Genomic DNA, 25,245 nt, shown 5'->3' on the forward strand with positions numbered 1-25,245 from the left:
GTCTGTCTGACTGTACACTGAACAAGCTCAGTCTGTATTCACACAACATCCTCAGGTTAATAACTTCTAACCAACCAAGTAACAAGAGAATCTTAATTTTAATTTTTAGCTTTTTTTCTTGGCATAACAAAATTAACAAAACACACAAGCTCCATACAGTGAGTGGTTATTAATTCTGAGTGAAAGCTGTGAGTCCAGAAGGCTCCTAAATACCTGCTCACAGTCATCTATTGGTATTACATATAAAACAAATAATAAATAAATAAATAATTATAAGTAGCATTTTATTAAGTGCATCATTCCAGCACTTCAACAAAGATACATTTTACATCTTTGTCATGGTCATTTCTCTCTGACATCATATCCTGCACATTGTACAGCCAAAACAACCTTCTCCTCCACTTTTTTTGGTTGTCATGGTGACAGGGCAGTCCTGCATTGAAATAATGATTTGTAGAATTGAACATGATACTGTTATAATTTGTGGTCCAGCATCTATTCACCTGCAAGTAATGTAGTGGTACAGACAGTTTCACATGTAGGCGTATTGTGTTTACATGGAATCGGGTCAAGTGAAATGTGTGTTCAGCCTCATGACCAGGGCATTGTTCAACAGCCACACTCAGACTGCATTAAACTAATGGAGATAACAGCATATATGTTTTTTTCTCACAGTGCTGCAAATGTGTCTCTTCTAGGATTCAGTCTCTGCAATCACACAGTCCATCACCCCACAAAATGATTCCCCTGACTTTCATTCAGTGGATCAAGTGGGACACACGGGCCACAGAATTTAGGACATTATTCCAGAATCACTCCATCTTCATCTGGAGGATTTATGAGGACAGGGTCTGTGGTTAGACCTGCTGTTGTCACCCTGTATGTCTTTGATGTTTTATGATCTGTGAAATAGAGCCTGCAGATGTTGGTGTTTTGAGAGTTGACTCCTCTCCTCTCATCTCGTCTTCTTCTCTGTCTGAAAGGAGATGAGTGGACCACATGAGGAGGATGGCCATTGACAGATAGTGAAGACAGTGAGGTTATCAACTCTGTCAGACAGTCAATCAGGTTTACTAACAGTGCAACGGCATCAGGTTAAGCCATCAGGTTAAGCCATCAGGTAGACTCTCATTCCTGAGCCCTGTCTCTTGAAATTTAGTTTCTCTGTTATATTGTCACAGTGGCAATAACTGACATTATACAGACAGAGAGAGGAGAGAATCCTTCACACTTTTCACTTTAATATTTTCAAAGAAATGTTATTTATTGTGCAATTTCACAATCCTGAAGTGTCTTCCTTGTAAAAAAACAAACCTTTATTTTTCAAAGGCCTCTGTTTTTACACAACTGTGACATGCCAAATTAAATATTTTATAGCCAACACAATTACAAAGAACATGAGCTGAAAGTTCAACTATAGTTTTGATGTTTGTTTTTTTGTTTTTGCTGGAAGTCAGATTTATTTATACAGTCTAGCCGTCAACAAAAAAGCCTCTCAGCAAGAGAGCTACAGAGACAAGCCAACCTAGATCTGATGAAGAGCCAGACAGAAAATATAATGATAGAATTCAGAGGCAAAAAAATATAAGACACAAAGAAGCAAAACAAAGCAGAAAGAAAAACAGCACACTACGCAGCTCTGCCTGTCTAACCTTGCCCAATTTACCCCAGCATGGTCATCTTAAAACATAAGTGAAGGTAAAAAAAATAAAAAAAACACAATAAATGTTGGACAAATTCTGCTGTTTATGTATCAGCCAGTGTGGAATCAAGATGTGACCTTGAGTTTATTTAGCAGGTGAGAACGCTTTCGCTTCTCTGCTAGATTCTTGCAGGTTGGAGAAGAAATTTGCTACAGTTAGTGCAGGGCAGTGCAATCCAACAACCCCAGAAATTCAGCCGATTTGTCTCAATTTGACCATCAAAGTCCTTTGAGCATCATTGTGATCCCATTAGCGGACGTCTCTGGGTGAAGATGACTTCATTGAGCCGCGGAGAGGAGGGAGAGGAGGGAGCCGACAGCTGAGCGAGGGGAGGGCTTGAATAGTGATGGGGGTGAGAATGGAAAGGTGGAAAAGGAAGGTATAGCAAAGGAGAGGAGTGTGTAAAAGACATCTGAATTGAGAGTAATGAATCCAGAGAGGAGAGAAGACATCTCTTTCATCTTCGGGCAGACTTGAATCGCTCTTTCATCATCATCATCTGAAAAATGTGCATGCTCATAGCACAGACACATTTACCTGCAGGGAGGAAAGACACATTTCACTTTCAAAGAATACACTCACTCACTCACTCTTTGTGTTTCTTTTCAGGTCCTGCAGTGTTTGGAAGCAGAGTGAGGAGTCATTAGACGCCATACATACCCACTGTCAGGAACAAGGGCAGGTGACAATTATTTACCCAGAAATTAGCCTTGTTTTTGTGCCTGATGAATGTGTGCAGAAATTAAGAGTGAAAGCTCACAATGGCAGATTTACAATGCAGCATAACAAGGGCACGGAGTGTTTGAATAGTCCCTCATCAGACAGACTGACAGACAGCACTGTGAGGAGATGCCGCTTCTTGTACGTTGTGAAAGCTGAATAGATTTGAGGGGAAAGCAGTTTGGTCCTTATGATTTCTTGCGGTGTGTGTCACAGTTCAAGTTTCGTCACATTAAGTCTGTTTGTATTTGTATTAGCTCTGCTAGCAGCGTGGCTTCAGGGGTGGCAGCGTGTCTGTTGGTGCACCATTTTGGTCAGGACGGAAATAACTCCACAAACTACACTGGATCAATCCCCAAAATTACTGCAATTACTGCAACAAGCTTCCCCAACCATTCTGGCAACGGCTCCATTTTGGATACTTACTTATACTATATTTAGGTGAGGCTTTCTTTCAACAACTATTAAATTGCAGTGGAATAGCCGACTAGCTGGCAGCACATGAGAATGGAATTATAATTCAGTGCCGGTGTCAAGCGGTGGCAGAAATAGGACTGAGATCTTTGACATTGAACAGGAACAATATCAAAGTGGAAACACACAAGCACAGAAAGTAAACACTATAAGCCATTTCTATTTACTCTTATTTAATGTATATGGTATTATTTGGGGCTAATGATTGATAGGTTCTGTGCTTATCATGTCACTGCTGGTTACTGCAGGCAGATGCAGGAATAATGACGACATACATACAACATATCTCATGTGCATGTGTAATGCAAAATGGATTCTTATTCTGTGTGTATAGCTTTCCCACAGTCAACCCAGATTTTTACATTGACCATATACACTTATGTAATTCAGACCTTAAACATACACTGTGGCATTTGGCTTAAAGCGGTTTGCTCACGGTGGCTGCAGAGGACTGCTGAAACTTGTTTTTTTGTTTAACGGAGTGTGAAGCCTCCATATTAAAAGGAAATAACAGGCGTACTCAGGTGATGTAGACCTCACTGTGTGAGTCAGTGTGTGCTGCTGAACCGAATCTCAGAGGCCTTACTTGCAAAAGACATGAATGCTCAGACCACCTGACTGGATTTAGTGTGACCCAGTTAAGCTGCTGCTGCACAGACAACCTGTGCTTTGCTCTCCTGAATTCCTCCCTAATTGAAGAGACAGCTTTGTGAGGGAAGACACAACAACTTTCAAAGGGCATTTAGGTAGGTGGTTTAGTCACTGGCTTAGTCATCACGTGACATCATGTGACTTCAGACTGTCCCCCTTTGCTCTCTGGGCATCACAGCAGTACTGGCTACGATAACACACACACACAGACACACACACAGTTAATCTGAGCATTGACAGGCTACAACTTGATCTTATTAAATTCTCCTGGTGAATTGTGTTAGGAGAGATGAATGACTTGTGATTTTCAGACATAATTACTACATCCAGTTGAGCTTCTCTCGGCTGTCCGTGAATATGCCAGTTTCCTCTCAATAATTGGCTACAGGATTCGCGGCTGTGAGATTGCTGTTTGTCCGGTTATGGCAGCTTTTGCTTCCCAGCAGTCCCCACAGGCTGAAAGTGCTGATTCTAAGTGCTTTCATAAGAGAACTTATTCTCTCTTAATCGTAAAACGTTCTCCAGATGCCTTTTTTTTTGTGCGAGTCAGCCCCAGTTTGATTAATGTGATGTGGGAGCTCTGAAAGTGCTGCCAGGCTCTGAGGTGTCACCCAGCACTGCTGAATAAATGAACAGAACTAATTGTTTGTTTATGATTTGAAATATTAATAATACTGAATAGATGAGGCAGTCAGTTCAAGTCACCATTTGGGACGAGTATGTGCTGTGGCTGATGTAACTTTATATTAATGCTAACAGCTGCCCCGGCATTAGGACACTGCTCATTTCATACATGTTGAGGTGGCTGGGCTGTGATGTAATTATTTTATTTCCTTAAGAAAGAAGAACACTGTCTATTATTTATAATTAAAGTATATTATGTAATGTTTTGGGGAAGTTTTCAGGGGTAAACATTTGAAGGGGAAACTGTGAGAGGTTTCAGCAAAGACAGTGTCTTTTGTTAATGAGATGATGAAATACTCTCCAACAGATTACTGCACATTGCACACATCTGCTTCCCTTTACTGTATGTCAGTCACACACAAAAACACAGAGAGGAATGCTATCATGGCTACAGCTACATGGCTGAAGGGGGGGCTTGGAAGCAGCAGAAAGTGGCCTTGATGATTACCACTAAGTATGATTGCAGTTCAAGGATCCTCAAGTTCCAAGCTGACAAGTATTCCCGAGCCACTGATTAATGGACTATTATACAGTATGTTCTGCTCTAGAGCCACTTAGAGGAAACATCAGGGTTTCCACAGGCAGCAGGATAATGAGTACAGAGACCAGACAGTGCTCGTGTGTGAGCCCTGGAAATCCAAAAAGCGAGTGCTAGTGTTGAAGTGTTGCAGTTTGGAGCTCTGCTGGGCCTCATCAGGATTTCTGCTCTCTGCCTCTCTAATGCTGTGAGTTTAAAGAGGATGACGCCAAACCAGGAGACTAAATCCCAGCTCCCTGGAGGTGTAAACCCCAGGCAAAGTTTTGTTTACGCTGTGCTTTATCAGTGATCTGAGAAGCATCGTAAATCCTTCGCATCTCCTCTTTCATCTCTATACAGCACCTTGATCCTCACTGCGTCATTAGTGCAGCGGCAATAATGAGAGATTGGGGTGAAGAATTGCAGCCTCCTGGTTGAATTGCTTTGTATCTGTGTGTGAGGCTGTGTGTGAGCAGAGAATACACACCAGCTCTACTCATTATAAAAGGACTATGTAAATCTAAAAGATCTGTTGTTGTTAATCTTGGTAAGGAGGCGACCCTGAACCTTCTCATTGTGCTGCACACAGCTCTCAGAATGAAAAATGTGGATGATGTTGATTATGGCTCATAGTGGGGAGCAAATAGGCAGGTGTGAAATATTCTGAAGCATCTAATCAGGAACTTCATTTTGTTTTATTGCACAATGCAGCAGCCAAACACAGCAATATATGGGTTTGCAGATATGTAACACTCACTAGTCATTGTTGTATCTTTCCTTGTCTGCTATATTTTCAGTTTGCTAAAATGACATGTTATTGTTTGTTGGTGGGTTGTTTTTCAAGAGTTATTGGTCTTTTAGATACTTAAAGGGAAAATTTGCTCCATTCTATGTGTTCATTCAGTGTTGATGGCTGTAGTTATCACATCCTCTATGTGTGTGTGTCTGTGTGACAGAGAAAGCTAGGAGCTGGGTTGGCTCAGGCATTGTTGCAGTGAAATAATGTCGCTTACCTGTTTATCGGAGTAATAAGAAGTCAAATAGTGCCAACATTTTGAAAAACAAACAAACTGCTGGACTAACATGGTGTTACATGACAAAAATGATGACTCACTCAGTGAGTTAACCTGACCAAGTGTTAGACTGACCTATCCTTGTGCTTTCTGAGGTGCCTGATGAAGTTGGACGTTGTTGAGCTGGCGTCGTTTATCCTGGCGCCACACACTCTCCAGGTTGCCGTTCGCTTGTTAGCGTCTTACGCAAATGTTATCACAAATATCACAGCTACAGGAGAAGCTGCCGTCGCCATGGTCGCTGTTGCTTTGAAACTTGTGGCTGCATGCTTTGCGCATAATAAAACATTGTAAAAACGGAAATGAATGAAATAATGAAATAAATAATTAAATGAAATTAACATCCACCCAAGTCAAGAAGTCTTTGTGCGACTTCAGTGTGACTCGAGCCCCCATCTCTGGTTGGAGTCATGAAGCTGAACTTCTTGCATCAAAGAGCAGTTTAATTGAGGACTCTACCTGTTGCTGACTCTCTGTCACGGTCAGTTTCTGGATGTTCTCCAGTAAATGTTTCTTCATGTAAAGCTATCTTGGCTCCGCTCCACTGCACTTCTTTAACTGTTATTTTACATTTGTAAGTTTGCAATACAGCCAAGAACAGACTGTGGTGGAACCTTTCCCTCTGCATTCACACTGAAAGACTATGTAGTCCTTTTAGTAAACTGTAATGTGACCAGAAAAACAAGAATTTATTATTATTAATTTAAAAATCACATTACTCAAGCATACAGTGGTGAGATTGAAATGATCCTTTATGTATGCCACTTGCCCTCACACTATCTGCTGCGGCTCCTCACTGACAGAATTTCATCATTCTTCCATCAGTCGTGGCTATTTTGTGTTATTTTTAGTGTCATGAGATGGTCCGTATAGTGCAGGCTGATTGAGAGGATTTTCCACCCTGTCAAAAGTAAGATCCTGTGGGGAAACACTTAATACTCTCTAGCTTTGACATGAAAATAGGCACACGCATTAGGGACAGTGTCTCTTCAGTCTGAAATGGGCACGATAGCATTAAAAAGCCATCAGTCAAACTCTGAAACAAAGCTGATCCTTGGTGGTCATTATGTACAGTTTGAAGAGGCTGTACTGAATATCTTTATGTGCTATATATTCAAACTGTGGCGTGTCGGATCTCATTTGGTTTGCAAGTGTCATATTCATTGGATTGGTGCCAGGTTATTTGATGTCTTATCATTATTCCAGTCTACATTAGGACACTTATTACCGCTGGCAGAACATAGCCCCTCTCTTAATTTTCTAAATTAACATGTCCTTATGCTAATTGAATGGGGTTTTAATAGCTCTCAGTAGACAGCATTTAGAATGAAAAGGAGAAAAGCTATATGAATCCCCCCCCACTGGCCACACACATGCCCCGTAGACAAAAGGAATTCTTATTAAACAGCACCTGTGTTAGGACAGAAACAAACACAGTCATTAAACACCTGCATATAAACCCAACATATTTAAAACACAGAGGAGAGACACAACCCTAATTTGAACCATAATGATCAATAAACCCGATTCCTGCTCCGTTTATCATAAAAAGGGCCAAAAAGAATTGAAGCTTGACAGTTAGTTTCCAAAGAAGTGCTCCCTGGTGGCTTTTAAAGGAACTTGTCTGGCCTGTTCTTGATGTATCTTCAACTATTACTCCTGATGCCTCCCGTGAGGCCGTCCTCTCCATAAACTCCATCCCTCCGCTGAGTCCCTGCCTCCCATCACCAGCATGCTTGTTAAACAGACGCACACATTAGTCTAACTCATGTTTCCTCTGAGTCCCACAAGCCTGCCAACCCAAAGCTCCTGCTTATCACTCAGCCTCTGCACCCCCCCCCTGTATGTGTGCATAGCTGCCTGCACATTAGTACCCCTGCCCTGCCCTCAGATTAAACCACTCCAAAGCAAGTGTGTATTTTCTTTAGTCGAAGATTTGACCCAGAATCCATTAGTGGAGGAGGACGTATGCAAATTCTTCACTTGAATAAAAAAATACCCATATCCAGATTCAGAAAGAGTCTTATAAAAAAATCCTAATGTGTGCTTTAACTTATTATCACAACATGTATTCTAACCTATAAGAGCCAAGAGAAGTGCCGTCTTTGATGCATAAGTCTCTGCAGGTCAATCAGAGTTGAAGTCAATATATGTGCATAATATACTGTAAAAGTGTTGAGGTCAAGCACATCAAACTGTTCTATAGTATAGCATGAAAACATCAGTGCGATGAACTAACAGATGCTCTGCATCCTGAACGAGTTCCCTCAGCTGAAAACAACATCGAGCCAATGTCTGTGCATGAGCACACAGAGAGCACGCTCCTGCTGGACAACATAAACAGGCCGTTACACATCTACTAGTCAGAAAATAAACAGATCAGACCCCTTATTGTTCCCATCAACGCTTTGGTGATTTAACCTAATGATGCTCTCATTGTAATTTCAGGTCCACTGCCTCATCCTAGAAGTTGGCTCTTATTGTGTGGGCGGTTATGGCTCCTTCTGAGTAAATACTGTTTTCTTTGTGCCATTATTCTGCTTTTCCCAAATCACACAGCATGCACACTGCCCTGACAGTGTGATTCGAATTCACCTAATTCTATGTGCACTGCTGTACTTATCTTTGTTTATAGTTTATAAGGTGCTACTCACCTGAATTTATAACTGATGTGCAGCCTTTACACAGCAGCAGGTTCCATATGAGTCTCACTTATTATCTCACTTATTATATCCCTGAGAAAGGAACAGGATCAGCCAAGAGATAATTGCATGTTGACACTGTGTACTTGTGAACTGTCACAGGCACTCACAATTCATGAAGTACAGTATAATCATTCACTTGCACAACAGTGTCGTGCACTAATGTACCTTTGTACCTTTGATTTTCAGTCACCTGCCCCCGAGCTATCTTTTTACTGTTAACCTACAGAGTGCTGTTGACAGGGTTGCTATGCGTGTGTGAGCTCGCTCAGTGTTTGGCATTATATTTGCTTAGCAGCTTACAACAGCACTGTAATACTGAACTTCATGCAGAAACTTTTTGCAGAAACTTTTTTAATCTAATTAAGAGGAGACCATTTCAAACACATCTGCAGCACAATATATCCTCAAAACCTGTCCTCCAAGTGTGAGCTGCTTAGAACAACCAGCTCATTCTGTCTGGATTTTCATTCAGTCTCACCCCAGAGGTACACTGGACTACTTCCAGTTTAACAAGTAAATATCCTGCACCAGATGCAGGATATTTACTTGTTAAAAAGATTTTAAACTCACAGCAGATCCTTGCTATTTAACCTGATGTATTAACCCTTTACTGGGATGTGGTCCAGATTCAGCGTGTTCCTCACTCAGTCTTTTCCCTCAAGTCAATTTAAATACACAGTTAGTAGATCTTGGCATGTAAAAAAAAACACAGAGAACAGGGGTTATAGAAAGGGAATTTTAAAGAGTGATTTAAACATGCTATGAGTAAGTCCTTTGATGCCTGATAGCTAAGCAGAAGACATACAGCCTGGAGATAAATCTCAGAATTGGCCAGTAGCGTTGCCACGTCAATGCTTCAGCTCAAAGATCATCATCGAAGAACTATAATGAAATGAATGCCTTGAGCATCATTTTGAGCTTCAGCATTAAATGTTCTGCTACATGTGTGTTTTTCTTTCTGTGGCGCGGCGTGATGTATCATACAGTAATGTGTACAACACCAGGGTGGTGTTAGGTGTATGCTTAACTCCTCATTTCGCAATAGAAAGTGCATCAGCAACCTTGTTCACGTTCATTGAGAATGACAGCATCAGAGCAAATTGTGGCTGGCTTTAATCTCAGGAGAAACATGTCTGGTGAATCTTGATGAAGCTGCGTCTTTGCTGCAAGCTCTTTAGATGGTGGTTTAATCAAAGCAGCGCCATGCTGCTAGCCTGCGGCTCCACTGTCGACAGCCCTTAGGGGAATAAAACTGATTTCCCTTTCGGCCAGAGTCACTCTTGTGAGGGTCCAACTTGCTCTGGCACTGGGCGAGAGTACTATCCTTGTCACTGATACCTTGCTTACTGTTGTTTGATGCTGGGCATGTCCCTGCAGCTCCCCAGCTCATCTATCACAGTAAATGTGAATGGCGTAAGGGGCTGCAAAGGAACAGAGGAAGGCTACTCTCGACCCTCCCTTCTCTCACTATATACTTAGTAATCTGTGCCAACGCTGTACCCTGAATGGAGAATGGAGACCTTGTGTTCTGAGTCTCCAGATGGGCTAAAACAACACGGCACACACCACTAGGACTCTTCCGTGTGATAGAGGGAGGAAAGTGTGGCACAAGCTACGAGGATATGTGTGTACAAATACTTTAAATGTAATTATGTTAAACCTGTCCAGATTGTCAGATTTTTGTTCTTTAGACATAAAACTACACTGACACTGTAAAAAAACAAACATCAAATTTAATTGCACATTGTTGTATGTACAGCACAGTCTTGAGAACAACAAACCACACACTCGACACAAAGTGATCCAGCTGACCGAGGATACAGGCCCTGTCTGTGGCAAGGAGAAAAGTACAAAACATCAAATAGTGGCAGTTAACTGCAAAGTTTGTTTGCCTCGTATTCCACATAGTTTGGTTGTCTGGCACTGAAAGCCTGCAGGGCAGTGAGTATCCTGGTCACGTCTGCGCTGGACAGTTTGAGTCTGTGGCGGAGCAGACAGGCGAACAGATCCACGTGTGGGGCCCCTGGAGGCGAGAGGCGGTTAACCCTGTAGCGCAGCTCTACCAGCTGCAGCAGGGCAGAGTCCTGTGATCCCTGAGTGTACGGGTAGTCTATCTGCAGAATCAGGTCCTGGATCGCCTCTGGGTCGAAGTGCACGCTGTAGCCAAACAGCTGCATGCTGTTCACTTTCATGTAGCCGATGCTGTTGGAGGGCTCAGTCGCCTCCAGAGGCTCATAGTAGGGTGTCGTGTTCTTGTTTGCTCCTGGCACTCCAACAGAGTCCCTGACATTACTCCTCAGGTAGAAATGAACGGTCTCAAAAAAGCTCTTCCATCTGTTTCCTAGAGTCAACGTCCAATTATAGCAGTCCAAGGGGATATCCAGCTTGGTCCGCTCCCAGTCAGGGTATCCGTGCTGACCTATAGGCATGGTCCAGCTCTCTGAGTGGCTGCCCCCGAAGGGGTTAACAAACAGTGACAGTGCCGGCTCAAGTGTGCTGTTTCTGGTGAGGCAAAACTGCAGGGTGAGTCCGAGCAGCATGTGAACACGGTTGGACTTCACTCGGTTGCTCTTGAGGGTCAGCAGCATTCTTTTCCTCCACAAGGGATCGAACCAGGTGTTCACACGCACGTCGTTGCTCACAAACACAGCATGCAGAGTGATGCGTGGGTCACGCCGCTGGAGCAGATAGCGCAGCTCCAGATCCTGCAGATCTCTGTCACTCTCCAAGCCCAGGTAAGGGTCTGTGGGGTCAGGTACTGAGGGCCGGCAGGCTCCCTGGGTCAGGCTGAAGCCGGGGTTACAGCTAGAGCATCGAGTCCGGTTCTCCATGGAACAGGAGGCACAACGAGCACCGTCGCCCACAGAGCAGGGAATGAGGGCCTGGCAAGGTGGATGATTGTAAGGGCAGGAGCAGCTGCGGCTCTCATCACTGTAAACACCAACCTGGCTGTTCTCGCTGCAGTACAACATGGAGAGAGCGTAGCTCAACCAGAAGTGCAGAGGCCTGCGGGAGAGACGACAACACTTTCAGAGACAGGAAACCTGCTTTACTGGCTGTTACATAATATCTTATCTGTGTTTGTCACTTTCAGTCTCTTGTCATGTTTTTGTAATTACACTGTAAAAGAGCTGCTTTTGCTCCAGAAGATTTTGATGTATTGATGTGCAGCAAAAACAATTTGAGCCAAAGTCAGCTAGACTCAGCTGGAGCCACAGAAGCAAAATCGGATCAAAGTGAGTGTTAATCTGCTGCCCTTGTGTAGTGCACATGCACAAACATGCATTTCCTATAATGACATTAACACATTTTTAACATATAAGGATTTTTTTATTCTTCCCAATGACCCAAAAATACAACCTTGACTTTGCCAGTTATCTTGATCCATTATTGAATTTTTTTCTTTACAAGCAGAAGGAGTGTGATAAAGAAGTGTAATTGGACTGTGGACTGAGGAGGCAGTGCCTGCGTTTGAGTGCTACGCAGATGGATTGTGTCATTTAGTTAATTTCCCTGCCAGAAATAGCTATCAACACGGAGTGTTCATGAGAGAGGCATAAATCTGGCTGAAGTTATGACCACAGTGGACTCTGAAATAGAGCATCCAGGTGGGAGTGCTGCTGAAACAGCAGCTGTAACACTAAACCATACAAGCTGAGCGTATTATTATATCCTCAGCAGCTTAAACTCCTGGATATGGGTCTGATAAAACGTGAAATATCAGAGAGTGGAAGCCACCGGATTGATTGTGATGCAGTCTGCAGACGGCAGAGTGTCTGTTTGGCCCAACACAATCCCGTTTGTCTTTCACTGTCTGGAACTGAGAAGCAGCTTTGCTCCTGTCAGCACTTTTCACCTCACTCCACAACCACCTTTCCTCAAGAGCCTTCTAATAAGTACCGTCTCGCACTGCTGCTTTCTCTCACCGCCTGCCGCATAAATCATTCTCATAATTATAAGTTTTTTGGGGGGAGCACCTCGGTTTAACTGGCTGCAGTATAAATATCCCTCCCCCTTGTTCCCGTCATGTTTCCTACCTCGGCCTCTGCTGGATTATTTTGGGCTGTTTTCTGCACCTCTTGCTCAGGGTGAAAAGCTTGTTAGTGGTGCGGCGGGCTTTGGTGAAAAGCTGGTTGCTGCTGGTCTCCAGCTGCCTGTAGCGCTGGAGCAGGCCGGCATCCATCCTCCACAAGTGTTCCACGACAGATGTGTTTACAGCATAATGGGCTGGCAATTTCCCAACGAAGCTTTGGAACTCCTCTGGTGGGAAGGAGAACATGAATAAGTAAACACTGCCTGTGGCCACAAGCTGGAGGGTGACAGTATATATGTGTGTGTGTATATATATATATATATATATATATATATATATATATATATATATATATAAACATAATATAGAATAAGTTCTTGTTTGTCCCAGAGTTTCAAACACCTTCACAGGAGAAATGACAGCTTCAACATGCCAAGACAGCGTGATTTGTCATTCTGATTTTCTTTGGATGGAGGCTTGCTGCTCTTGTCATGTCGGCGAACATGATCTCTTTTCATATTTTGTTTCAGTGAAGTATATATGTGTGTGTATGTGTCACACTTGTTGTCAGCACACGGCGCTGTATATCTTCAAAGAAACTACCCTCTAATTAGACATGAGTGACACTGAGAGCGAAATTGCTGCTCCTGCCATTAACGGTGTGAGACTAAGACCTGTTGGCATGGTAACAACAATCACATGTCAACCTTAAGGAAAAAAAAAGTGAGGTGCCTCAGGAAGGCTTCTTGACATTTTTTTTGTAAGGTCAAAGAAAACATTATCAGCTGTGCCACATGTCATCAGTACACTGCCTCTGTATATTTGTTTTATTCCTATTAATAAAAAGATAAGATGCTCTATATTGACAGAGCAGGGATCAAAGTTGTGCCTCGTATGTTTTATTTAACATCATATATAGAGCACCATAATATAGGAGTACCTTATAACATTAGCTCTGCCTCCAGTTGTGCCATCATGTTTGCTCCAAATATCTCTGTAAACTGTTGGGTAAATGCCAGTCGAGCCGGCTAATATTCTCCGGGATTGTGTTATGTGTTTATGGTAATTACAGCACTGTCTCGAAAATAATGCAATAATACGTTATTACTTTCCTGGATACAAGCCAGGTTTGTCTGTAATTGCTGGTTCATTTATTTGTTTGTGTGTTTTTGTTAGCATTGTGTCAAGCAGAGAGAAACTAAAGGAGCCACAAATGAGGAAAATGCAATGTGCTCTTATACATCAGGCTTTTTTAGAGGATGTCAAACAATCAATGCAATAGTTACATTCAATATTTCCACATATTGGCTTTTTGATTTCATGCCTTTCCGGTCATTATCATTTCCCTTTGCGTTGTTTTCTCCTGTTCTTTAAACAACATGTCACAGAGGAATTTTTTTTGAATTACGAAAGAAATAAATTAGTGTTGAGCTAGAAGAAAAGAAGCCTCAGAGCCAGGAAGAGAAAAAATATATATATACCAAGGCCATAATTTAGTAAATTGAGCATTTAGAATGCCATTTCTTTTGCATGAGGCAGAGTTGTGTGCATGTTTTGCTTCATTTGTGCAGACAGGTTAAGTGTAGATATGTAGAACCTTTATAAGGTACCCGCCTTTCTCCTAAAAGCATCAGGTGCACCGCTCTTATATTACTTTAAAGCAGTAGTTTCACACATTTAGCACCTAAAAAATACAAGGTAAATTCTAAGCTGCCTGTCCACAGAGGTATTTTATTCATTGTGCAATAAGACACTGATTGACTAGTAAACATGTCAGGCAAATTTCTGTTAAATTCTGAGAACATTCCAAAGAATGTTAAATTCTTTTGAGGCAACACACAGGACATACAGTTGCTGAACAACCTCAACTCAAAGCAAAAGACCAATACACCTCAATGCAGCACTACCAGAATACACGGCACAGATACTCAGGCCTAGATGAGGAACAGAATGTGTCTGCAGCTCATAAGTCAACAAGTAGTATCTTGGTACTTTGAGTTAAAACAATATGTAGTGGATTCATTAGGCTGTTTGTTTGGTGAGTGTTATGTGTGATATTAGTTGTGATACTTTGCAGCACTTTAGTGAGAGCAGATGGACTTTTTAAGACTAAAAGCAGCCGTGAGCACATCAAGAGCTTCAGAAGGATCATTTGATTTGACACAATGATTGACACATCTCTTGATTCTGTCAAGTCTGACAGCTGCCAGTGTTTGACAGCCAAAAATGCATTCAGAGCAAACACAGGGTGTGTTATTAGGTCTTAAATTTAAGTCCTTATTGATTTGTTTTTTGGAGAAAAAAAAGTGCCTGTGTCTAATGTGAGTGTGTTCTGAGGAAGATTTTGAAAAACCGGTGTTCCAAAGGTTGCCGAAATAAAAAGCACTTTTCAGGCTGACATTTTCAAGTCCCATTTTGTTGGGTCATATTGAATTAATTTCTGACTCACCGGATTCCTCAAACTCCTGGTTGGTCAGCCTCCAGGCGTCTTGGATGCGCAGCAGGTTATTTTCCAGAGAGTCCAGGTCAGAGTGAGGACAGTTGCACTGTGGGAAGTCCACGCTACACTCACACCAGCAGTCAGCGTTCTGGCAAACAAACTGGCCTTCGGATTTACAGCCAATGTAGTTCAGAGCTGCCTGAATGAAGCGGCTCCGTAAATATCCTGGTAGGATGACCTGCAGCCCTGAAAGCAGGAACACAACATATGTATATACTGACGTTAAGCATTAAGCCAGATTGATTATGAGGACTGAAGTTAAGTGTAAGACTGACATTGTGTTGACTCCGGTCTCTGTTTGGGATTTTCTAACAATAAAAAAACAGTATCAGATCAACAGTTTTGACATTTTTGGGAAATAAGCTGCTTGAATTTCTGGCAGCGAGTTAGATGAGAGGAGTGATACCAGTCTTAAATCTCTTTGGTAAATAAAAGGCTGCTGTCAGCAGTTGTTTAGCTCAGTTTATCTGAGTCGAGAGGAAGAAGCAGAGGTGAAAAATTTGTTTAAGTTTATCAACAGAATATATCCATATACATAATTGCTTTAAAAAAAGCAATTAGGTAAATTTGAATGACAGAAAAACAGAGCAGTGCTTTTGACATGAGAAATTACAGCAGGGAGAAATAAACACACGAAAGCATTTCCCCGGGAACATCTCAGAGGGGTGTTAATCAGTCAGGGAAACATTGATCATCTCTTTAATTCCAAAGAAAGGTAGACAGGATAAGTGAGAATGTTTAAGCTGGAGAAGGATCCTTAATCGATATTGTTTACCGCTCCTCTAGACAGACATATAGGAAAAATTCAGCCACAAATAATTTATGATGTGATGGCTTTTAAAAAACAGCAGCAGTCACACAATGCACTTAATCCAACATATTGCAAAAAAAGCATTGGTGGTGGGATTGGAAGCAGAAAAGCACTATATATATATATATATATAGAGTGGGTTGGAACAGTTTGATTTTAATGAGTTGTTTATCAAGAGCACACAGCCTCTAAACGTTGAGGACCAAGATTAATGGGCGCCTCTTGACAATCTAACTGGATGTCAACAGGCTTTGTGAGTGAATCCTCGTCTTTTTGCCTTTTCTTCTTCAAGCTCTGAGACACCAGATTAAACAAAATGGCAATATTAGACTTTTTGCAGATGATGGTCTCATTTACCAGTCAACACCTACAACCTCCTTTTTACTGTGCTCATGCCAGTTCTGTATATAATTTAAAAATAACATTGACTGAGAACTGAAAGTAGCAGCTTGGAGACCACATGACTTAATTTCAACAAATATCTGTCAGGTCTAAAATGTCACACTGGAAACATGAGTCTTTTTTCCTTTATGACTATTACCTGTGCTAAGATGATTAAAATGTACCTCCAAGGTTACTGTATCTGTTCCAGACTCCAGCAGTGGAGCTAACAGACAAAGACCTTTATAGAACAGGATAATAAGATTTCAGATATGAGATTTTGGAGATACAGATTCTTGCAGGGTCTACTATGAGACCGCATACAATAGACTGGAATAGGGGATTATAAACTAATACACTTTAGAGCGGGGAGAGATCCCTGCATGTGTATCTCTTAGGAACTGGTTTGAAATCATATTGAATCAGTGTTATAAATGTTTATTTATCCATCATAATATTTAGATATTTCCTTTGCATCATTTGATTTAAATAATGTAAATGATGATTATTATTATTATTATTGATATATAGATATGTTTTTTTAAAATGGAGGAAAGTACAACAACGAAAAAATAAGACAGATCTGATGCAGCCAAAATCTGTGCAGTGTGTCTTTAAAGACCACTGAATGCGAACTGCATAGTCTTGGAGAAAAGGTGTGTGCCTGCACAGACTACACATCCCCATGCATGTGTTGAAAGTAAAATAACAACATGTTTGTTGTGTTCACTGTCAGTGTGCACCAGGCTGTAAAAATCCCTCCTAAAAATGACAAGTGTGTGTTTTTAGCTGTCAGCAGGCAAACCTTTAATTATTAAAGTGGTATCAACCTCCCCCTCTGAATGTATAAACACTTATTTTCTTTAAAAAAAACATGCAGGAAAGAAAGAGAGTGAGAGCAAAACATGCAAACTGTTGTCAAAAGTCAGTATCATGGTTTACTCTTACCTTGTAGTTGAACCTTGTTCTCTGGACTGTGAACCAGAACAGAGCTGACGGTGTCCAGATTGTCGTAGTTGCTGCATCCCAGTGGTCCGGTTCTGGTTTCAGTTACCTGTAAATATGTCAAGAAAACACAGCAGTCTGTGTCTGTGTCAGAGACAACCCCCGCCAATGCAAAGAAAAGATCATCTTAGAGGAGTCTTCACTTATGTGTTCTTGCTTTTTAAAGAATGCAGAGAAATAATGAAATAAAACCATCATAAGCCTCTAAAAGAAGCTGCAGTGAGTCACTGTCGTTTTATTGAAAAGGTCTTTCTCTGCTCAGACAGAAGTATTTGAAAGAAGAAATTAACTTCCCCTAGCTGTTGATCATTCCCAATAGTAACTAATGTCATGATGTTAGCATTCCTCTTTGCTCTAAATCCTTCCTATTCTCCTTGAACCCCCCCCCCCCCTCTTCTCAGTAGCATATGTTAATGAATGGCTGTGGATGGCAGGTGCTGCTTTACATCCCTCGTGCAGCGTGGCGTTCATCTCCCTCTGCCTTTCCCTTTCTTTCTTTCGCTCAGATCTTCAATCTGCCTGAACTCTGCACACTCGCTACAAAGTGGCAAATGAATGGAAGTCAGACTGGTTGGAAATTAATGGAATGATATCTTAAATCCATCACGTTGATGCATAACCAGAGGAACACGTTCTCATTTTTGGGGGGGCACTTGTCTTCATCAGTGGCTACTCACTTTAGCATCTACGTTTGCCCCCTCGGGCTGATTAATGTGCACACGCTAATAGCCACTTCAGATGATAAAATGGATGATTGGTGTTTTATACCACGGGATGCACAACCGCTGCTTCACTCCCCTTATTTTACGGAGAGATGATGTCTTAGAAAACCCTGTATCAGGTCGCATTGTTTTTCTGCTGCTTGAAAAACAGCCTGTTAATTAGTTTGAAGGTGGTTAGCCATGAAAACTGAGGTGCTCCATTTATCAGTTATATAAAAAAGATGAAATGTCTGTTCCTACTTCTTTCTGCATGCTCAGAGATTTTTGTGATAATAAACCAAATGTGAGAGAAAAAAAAAAAAAACAGATGTGTTTCTGCTGCCCTGCAGTCACAACAGGTGAATCTCATCATGTCAGGCCAATCCTGTAAATAAGCATTTGTTCTTAATCCTACCTGATTAAAAAAGTTTTGGTACAAAGTCCCTGAGCTGGTATTAAAGGATTTGTCAGTGTAAGTTTTTTTGCAACTTAACAAAGTGACACAAATTAAAGCTTTGCTCTACATGTACAAGTATGAGCAACATTTATTTTAAATTTACAGTTTATCATTAAGGTCTTTGTTGAAGTACTGCACTAGTAATATTGATTGTACAGTAACAATACATTGGGGTCATTTCTGCATAATGAGGCATCGACTAATATTTACCACTGTCTCTGATTATATCCAGAAATTTAAGCACACTAACAAGCAACACTCAGTAAAAGGCTAAAGTGATGAGACCCATAAGATCGCTGAGGATTTTGAAGATTCTCAGTGGCTGCATCTATAGTGATAAGTGGTAATTATAAATTTGTTGTTGGCATTAGGCCCGTGCCTCCATAACAGCTGTGTAAGCACATATTAGGCTCTGTTTTCTGCACAGTCTGCTTTCTTATTGCGGTAAACACGCCGCTGTTCTCTTCCCTCATCCTCAAATGACCAATCACAAGTTTAGAGCTTATCACTCTCATCGAGAAAACAAAATGGTGGTGAATGTAGAATATGATGCATCTGAGGGTTCATCAGTGCGCTGACTTCCATTTAATTTCCTTCATACGCTTCATGTGCGTATAGAGATTAACACTGTAGAAGAAACACGTCATCAGCGTTTTGTCAGCATGTTGACCCACGCTGAGTAAATCATTCATGAATGTTTGTTAATTTGATTAGAAATTAAAAAAACAAACAGCCCTCCTCAAGGCTTTATATTATGGTGTTGCCCTGTGTAAAGCCTGGAGGCCAACAAACACCCCAGCTACCTCCAGGCAGGGAGCATGTTGTGTTTCAGTAGTGCTGTATTCATAGTTTTTTCCTCCACATACCCTTATGGCGGTGGATGCGATCTGAAGGTGGTGCAGCCTGCGCAGGGTGCTCTCCCTGTCTGTGAAGTAGGAAGCAGCCAGCTGGTGGAGAGCTTCCAGGGTCACTGTGCCCGTAGCATTAGAGAACCTGTTGCTGGTCTCTGTCCCTGTGGGCGAAGACTCCTGGCTGAGCTTCCTTTTGTCCACAAATATAGTCAAAGCCTCCTCCCCTGGTGACAGTCAGGCAGAGGGAATGAGAAGTTCATTAGCTCTGGCAGAGCAGCACTAATCACCTTTCATTAGTATCTTTTCAGATTGGATAGAAAAGTGCAGTAGTGATTAAGTGCTGTGGGGGAACTGATGGTTCAGATGATTGGAGGAAAAGGCACAGACAAGGTCTCTGCATCTATTAAACTCCTCATGAATAAGAAGAGATTATACAAGATCATTGATCAAGTTCTCTTAATTATTTTCATCATCTTAATTATAATGGCCAAAGAATTACACTAAACGCAGATCTCAGGTCAGCACTACTTTTCTTAAATGCCTTTGCCACAACTAATACTTCTGTCAGCCTGGAAGACCTCCCATTTTTATGACGTCTTTGAAGTATTCTGTCGAACTGTCTGAAATCTCCCCATGACTTTAAAAGTCTACCAAGGTCTGTTTGACTCCTTTCCCAGCCTCACTCATAAAGCATCACTCCATATACAGGGGGATTTGTTACTGTATCCTTAACCTGTGTGCTGCACTGAGGATAAGAACACAAGCAGAATATATAATCAAACAGGTAAACATGGGTGAGGACCTCCAGACATGCTTCAGCCAAACAAAGATCAATACAATTCAAGCTAGTGGTGTGTGTCTTATTCCCCTCCAGATTCAGTTCACTTTAAAGGATGATTTTACCTGCAGGGCACCTCAACATTTGTAGAATTCAGTTTCTGCTTATTTCTGATTATTGCTGTTGAATACAACAACCCAAAAACCCAAAAGCCAAAGTGCTGGTAGACAGTTACAATTCTGTCAGCCCAAAGTGAGTGTAATTGAGTTACTATAACATAATCAAAGAGGTGACATGTGAGTAAGCAAGGTAAGCTTAGCCAAATATGTGTAACTCAGTTACACTGCATGATAACATTGTTTACTCCATCATGTTAGCTAGTCATGCTGTTGTCCATTTAGTATTTTTTACATTAAGTACTGAGTGTTAGGAGTATTTCCAAACCTTGGGTAGGAGAAAAAAAACAACAAACAAAAAACAAACATTGATTTTCAATGCAAACAAACTACAGTCTTCTGTATCTGAGTAACATGTTTTGCTGACACTTCTATCTAATCTGACCTTCTCTCTATGAAGTGTTGAGGGTACAAAGTGATGTGACTACAGAGACTCGCAGTGCCTGCCTTTGTTTGTGACAAAAGTCAGAATTCCCACGACAGCCAGAGTCCTTGTCAGGTAAACTTAAAAAGGCTACTGCATGCATCAAACATCTATTTTTTACCACAAACAGCATCACTTCAAATAACATCTGTTCAGGAGTTCATGTTCAGGTGAGAGGTATGGGTTTGGCTGTGTTGTTAAGATTTGCAGTGTTGCATTATGGTCTGTTGAGTCCTTAGTCGAAGTAGATGTGTTTTCTTGGATGGATTTTTGATTATTGCTGCTATACTGACAGCCAATCTGAATGTTTACTATTGGCTTTTGTCCAGTTATCATATTGTTGCGAATAACATAAAAGCATTTCAAACTGCAAATAATCTGAAATTGCTAAGTGTATCGCCAGTGACGGTTTTACCCCAAACTGGCATTTGGATGGTTTCCTCAAATCTCTGCGATTCACTTAGAGCATTATTTTGGGATAATAACAATTTTTAAAGAAAGAACATAAAACCCGTATAAATGATAGGCCCGCACAGCAGTGAGGAAGCTCCATGCTGTTTTGACATCAAAACAAAAGCATTAAATCTGTCTTTCACTGCCTTCTTCGGTGTATTTGTTGCACAACTAAACCAGAGCAATCTGATGTTGTTTGTGCCAAGAAAACACTGATCCAGAAAAATTATTTTATGCTTTGTTGCTTAGAAAGCAATGGACAGTAAAATCAGTGCCACATATGCTGGAAAAACAGAACACAATCACATTAGAAGCTGTGGGATTATTCAGGGTCGCTTTGAAGCTCAGCGTACTATGCCGTACCTCCCAGTGTGGCAGAGAGGAGGAGGTGGGTGCCATATTTCTTTATTAGGCTCTCTGTGATCGCCTGGAGTGTTGGTCGCCTCCCCAGCTGGCGAATGGTGTGCATGAAGTCGGGGTCGAGGGGCAGAGCCAAACCACCGCTGCCACCGAAACCGTCCCGCTTCTCCACCACCAGGCTGTTCACCTTCCATCGTCCAAACTCCCTGAGAACACAACAAGGCATACATGCATTGGTGTGAGACATGTGCTCACTTTGTTAAGGCCTTTAACAAGCTGTGTGTTCAGAGCACACACAGTTCTAGACAGACACATTCACATAATGTACATAGCTGACACTTACGAAGCTGGATCCCTCTGAGTACCGGTAGCTCTTATATATAAATCTGTGCTCCACCAGGAAGTTACATAAAATATTCTTCATAGAAAGATGGCTCCCATTTTGGCCTTCAGTACTGTCTTTAACAGTATTATATGTTCAGTACTTTGTGTGACCATCCTGGAATTGTGGGTTTTTAGGTTTGATCGTTTTTCATCTGTATGAATGGGCTCAGTTGAGTTCACTGCTCTACCACTAAGGTCAGAGTGTTTATCCACTCAATCTGCACCTTACAGTTGCTGCTCATTTAGCTACAGTGCAGTTTTCCTGCACATGTAATTGTAGCTATGGCCTTCGGAGTTTTGTAACGATTTTTTTTCAAAGCAAAAAATTGTGTTAAATTATATTTCTGACCTTTGGACAAGCGAACCACGATGCAGGCAGTGGCCTTGTATGTGGGGCACTCTGAGTGGAGAGGTTGTACAATCCTTGTATTTTAGCTGAAGATTTTTGCTGCTTGATCATAGCTTGTGTTCTTCGGGTGTACATTATTGTCATACTATTCAAAATCCATTAATAATAATTCATACCCTAAACTGACTTTAAACAAGCATGGAAGATGTTTTTAGTTAAAGTCCTTATTTTGTACATTTAAGAGTTATATGGCAGCTTCTGTACCTTCCTATGCTAGTGAGAGCACAGTTCCCATTTTATTGGGATAGTAGCACAACTGGCCAATTCAATGGGATTATAAAAATCAGCTGATAACTCCCATTTAATGGGATGTTAACAACTGAACCTGGTAGGTAGCCATATGTTTGGAAGAGATAACTACTTTAATAGGATGATAACAGAACTGATAATGTCTAATTAATGAGACAGTCCATCTGTAAAGATGGTGATCAGAGGAGGACCCTACTAGCTGTACATATAGGAGAGTTAGCAGTCGATTTAGAGGTAATAATACCCCTGTTTGTTCCCCTTTCAAAACTCCTGGTCAAGAACCATTGCAGCAGAGTTTATTGTTGTCCTTACAACCACAGCTTTAAGCAACTCCTGCAACCAAACAACCAACCAACCAACCAAACCAAACTACTGGGATGAAAAGCAGCTTAGTCCTACAGCAACAGACAGGCGAAAACCCAAATGAGGTCCCTCATCATCAGCTGCCATCATTTATCTCATGCCCTTCAGAAACAAGTCTCACTGAACTCCACACACTCACAAACTGGTTAATGTCTGTCTCTCCCCCAGCGCTGCCTGCTGCTCTGTGTACCTCCCTCTCCTTCTGGGAGGCCATCAAATCAGTGCCACGAGAAAAACGATCGGCAGAGAAATAATTGGAGGAAGCGGGACAGTGTGGAATGTGTCATTACAGCCACTCATCATAACGAGGGGACCGACTGAATGTCCATCTCTAGCGGACAGAAGGGCATTGTAGATCCAGCCCAGGGTTTAGCCTACAGCTACTCCATCAGTATGCAGAAGTGGCAAACAGAGTGTCAGCTGTAGCAACACACTAACTCATGTGTCAGTTGAATGTATGTACAGAAGTAATCAGTGATGTAAACAACTTCTTTGAGAGAGGGAAAGACTATAAAAGGAACAGCTGTCAACAGACTAATCACATGCTGCCACATGACTGACAGCTACGTGATGTTCACAGTGGCATTAGAGCTATTTCAGAGGTCAGAGGGGTGGAACAGCACTGTAAGCCCCACAGGCCATAAGGACATAGTTATAGAAAATCTACAGCGATGTTGGAACTATGCTTGTGACATATTTCTACCAGTAATTGCTTTCAGTGTTTCCACAGCTTATTCCTTCCCTGATATAATCTGTGAGACATTAAATAATAAGTCCCATCAGGCAGATGCACCAAAAACTGTTTCAAATGGACTTTTCTGTCAGTTCCCATCTTGTTACAGCAGGGTTTTACCTCAGTAGGGCCTCATTTTGGAGTCATCATTAAAATCCCTAATCCCTAATCCTCACACCAGCCTTTGGGTTAAAAAAAATGTGAGCAGGCAGCTTTAGAGGATACGGGGCTGACTGCTGCAGGCTAAAAGGCACTCAAGAGGTGAGATGTCAGACAGGCGATATGGATGGTGGGTGCCTGCAACAGACCAAGCTGTCCTCTTCTTTGTCACTCTCAATGATTTTTACTAATTATGGAAAACAAGAAGGCCCAAGTCAGAGGACTATCAGGGCATTGCAACAGCACTTTCACTGAAAAACACAGGTGTCACAGAGAGATAAACACCACAGCCTAAAAGATCCCTGAGAGAAGATAATGGAGCGATTGATTTATGCACCTATAGATGCACACAAAGTACTTTTCACTTGGCTATGTCTGACTGAGAAAAGAAACTTTCTGCTCCTCAGCCAAGACTTCAAGAGCACAATTCAAAATCTATCTTAACTGCAACTTAAAATGTAAAAGACTGTAACAGCAAGCTGCATTATTGCTTAGAGGCAGCTGCAAACATGCAGCTCAGGGTGCTGCAGGAAGTCACAGAAAGGAGGTCCACAGGCTCCTGGGATTAACCCCTGCTGCAGAGGGCCACTCTGAACATCAGAGGAGTAAAACCCTGGAATTAAGCAGACACCTGCTGTTTATCAGACATCTGATCAAGTCGGAATAAGAGCAAAAGGGCACACTTGGCATCACCACATGATGAGCTTCACATTTACTCATCAGCACATAAGTAGGTGCAGGTGCAGGTGTGGTACCAAACACAGCAGACTCTGCTGTCAATGAAAAGATGCTCTTTGGCTCTAACTGCTCATCAATATATGTTTAGATTAAAAAAACAACACTCACACACAGAGAATCAATGAAAGTCTAAAAATACACTGAAAACAAACCTCACCTATAGATCTTGTATCTGGTGCCGAAGCCCTGCTGGTACCTCTCCGCGGCCTCTGTGAACTCCAGGGACTGGTGGAAGGGTCCTTTATCCGACAGCAGCCAGCCCAGAGAGCCGGGGGCTCCTTCACCTTGTCCTGCGGCTCCGGCTCCGGCGGCGGCGGTGGCCCCGGAGTTCCAGCTGCAGCAGCAGCAGAGCCAGAGGCTGAGAGCCGCCCCCTCCCATAGCAGAGACAGCCGCTTATGACTGATTCTCTGACAGCTCATGCTTCACCCAGCGACACCTCATTCTCTCCTGACTGAGAGGAGCACAAATATTACAGGTATTAAAATAAAGTGAAGCGCCTGCGTCTGATTTATTTTAAATCATTCTACAGCTGCGACTTTTTAACAATAATCAAAATCAGACTTACCTGATTTTCCAGTAAGAACCAAATGATGCGCTCTTTACAATAAGTCAACTCTTCCGTTGTTCTTGTGAACAAACCGTTCAAATTCAGTGACCCGGGAAAAAAATATATATATGTATATATTATTGATCCTTTCTATCAAGTGCTGCTCCGACTTGATTTCTGCTCTCGCTTAACTTTATCTCGGGAG

The 25,245-nt window shown here is 41.9% G+C and overlaps 1 protein-coding gene across 1 annotated transcript; it reads right to left on the reverse strand.

The window, feature by feature from the left end:
• Positions 1-10,398: 10,398 nt before the first annotated feature.
• LOC114449906 (BMP/retinoic acid-inducible neural-specific protein 3-like) lies at positions 10,399-24,912 on the reverse strand. Its single transcript, XM_028427771.1, has 7 exons — positions 24,650-24,912; positions 21,461-21,663; positions 19,282-19,490; positions 17,201-17,306; positions 15,010-15,246; positions 12,565-12,787; positions 10,399-11,533 (listed from the first exon to the last, which is right to left on the reverse strand). Exons 1-7 carry the CDS (start codon positions 24,910-24,912, stop codon positions 10,399-10,401), a joined length of 2,376 nt encoding a protein of 791 aa, XP_028283572.1.
• Positions 24,913-25,245: the final 333 nt, after the last annotated feature.

This window comes from Parambassis ranga, chromosome 17 (genome assembly GCF_900634625.1).
Source record: "Parambassis ranga chromosome 17, fParRan2.1, whole genome shotgun sequence".
In the NCBI taxonomy this organism is placed as follows: Eukaryota; Metazoa; Chordata; class Actinopteri; family Ambassidae; genus Parambassis; species Parambassis ranga.

Coding starts and splice junctions, on each gene's coding strand:
- LOC114449906 (XM_028427771.1), bottom strand. CDS start 24,912: ATGAGCTGTCAGAGAATCAGTCATAAGCGGCTGTCTCTGCTATGGGAG. Junction 19,491..21,460: donor CCTCTCTGCCACACTGGGAG/GTACGGCATAGT, acceptor GACTGTCACCAG/GGGAGGAGGCTTTGACTATA. Junction 12,788..15,009: donor CCAGGAGTTTGAGGAATCCG/GTGAGTCAGAAA, acceptor CCTTCCCACCAG/AGGAGTTCCAAAGCTTCGTT.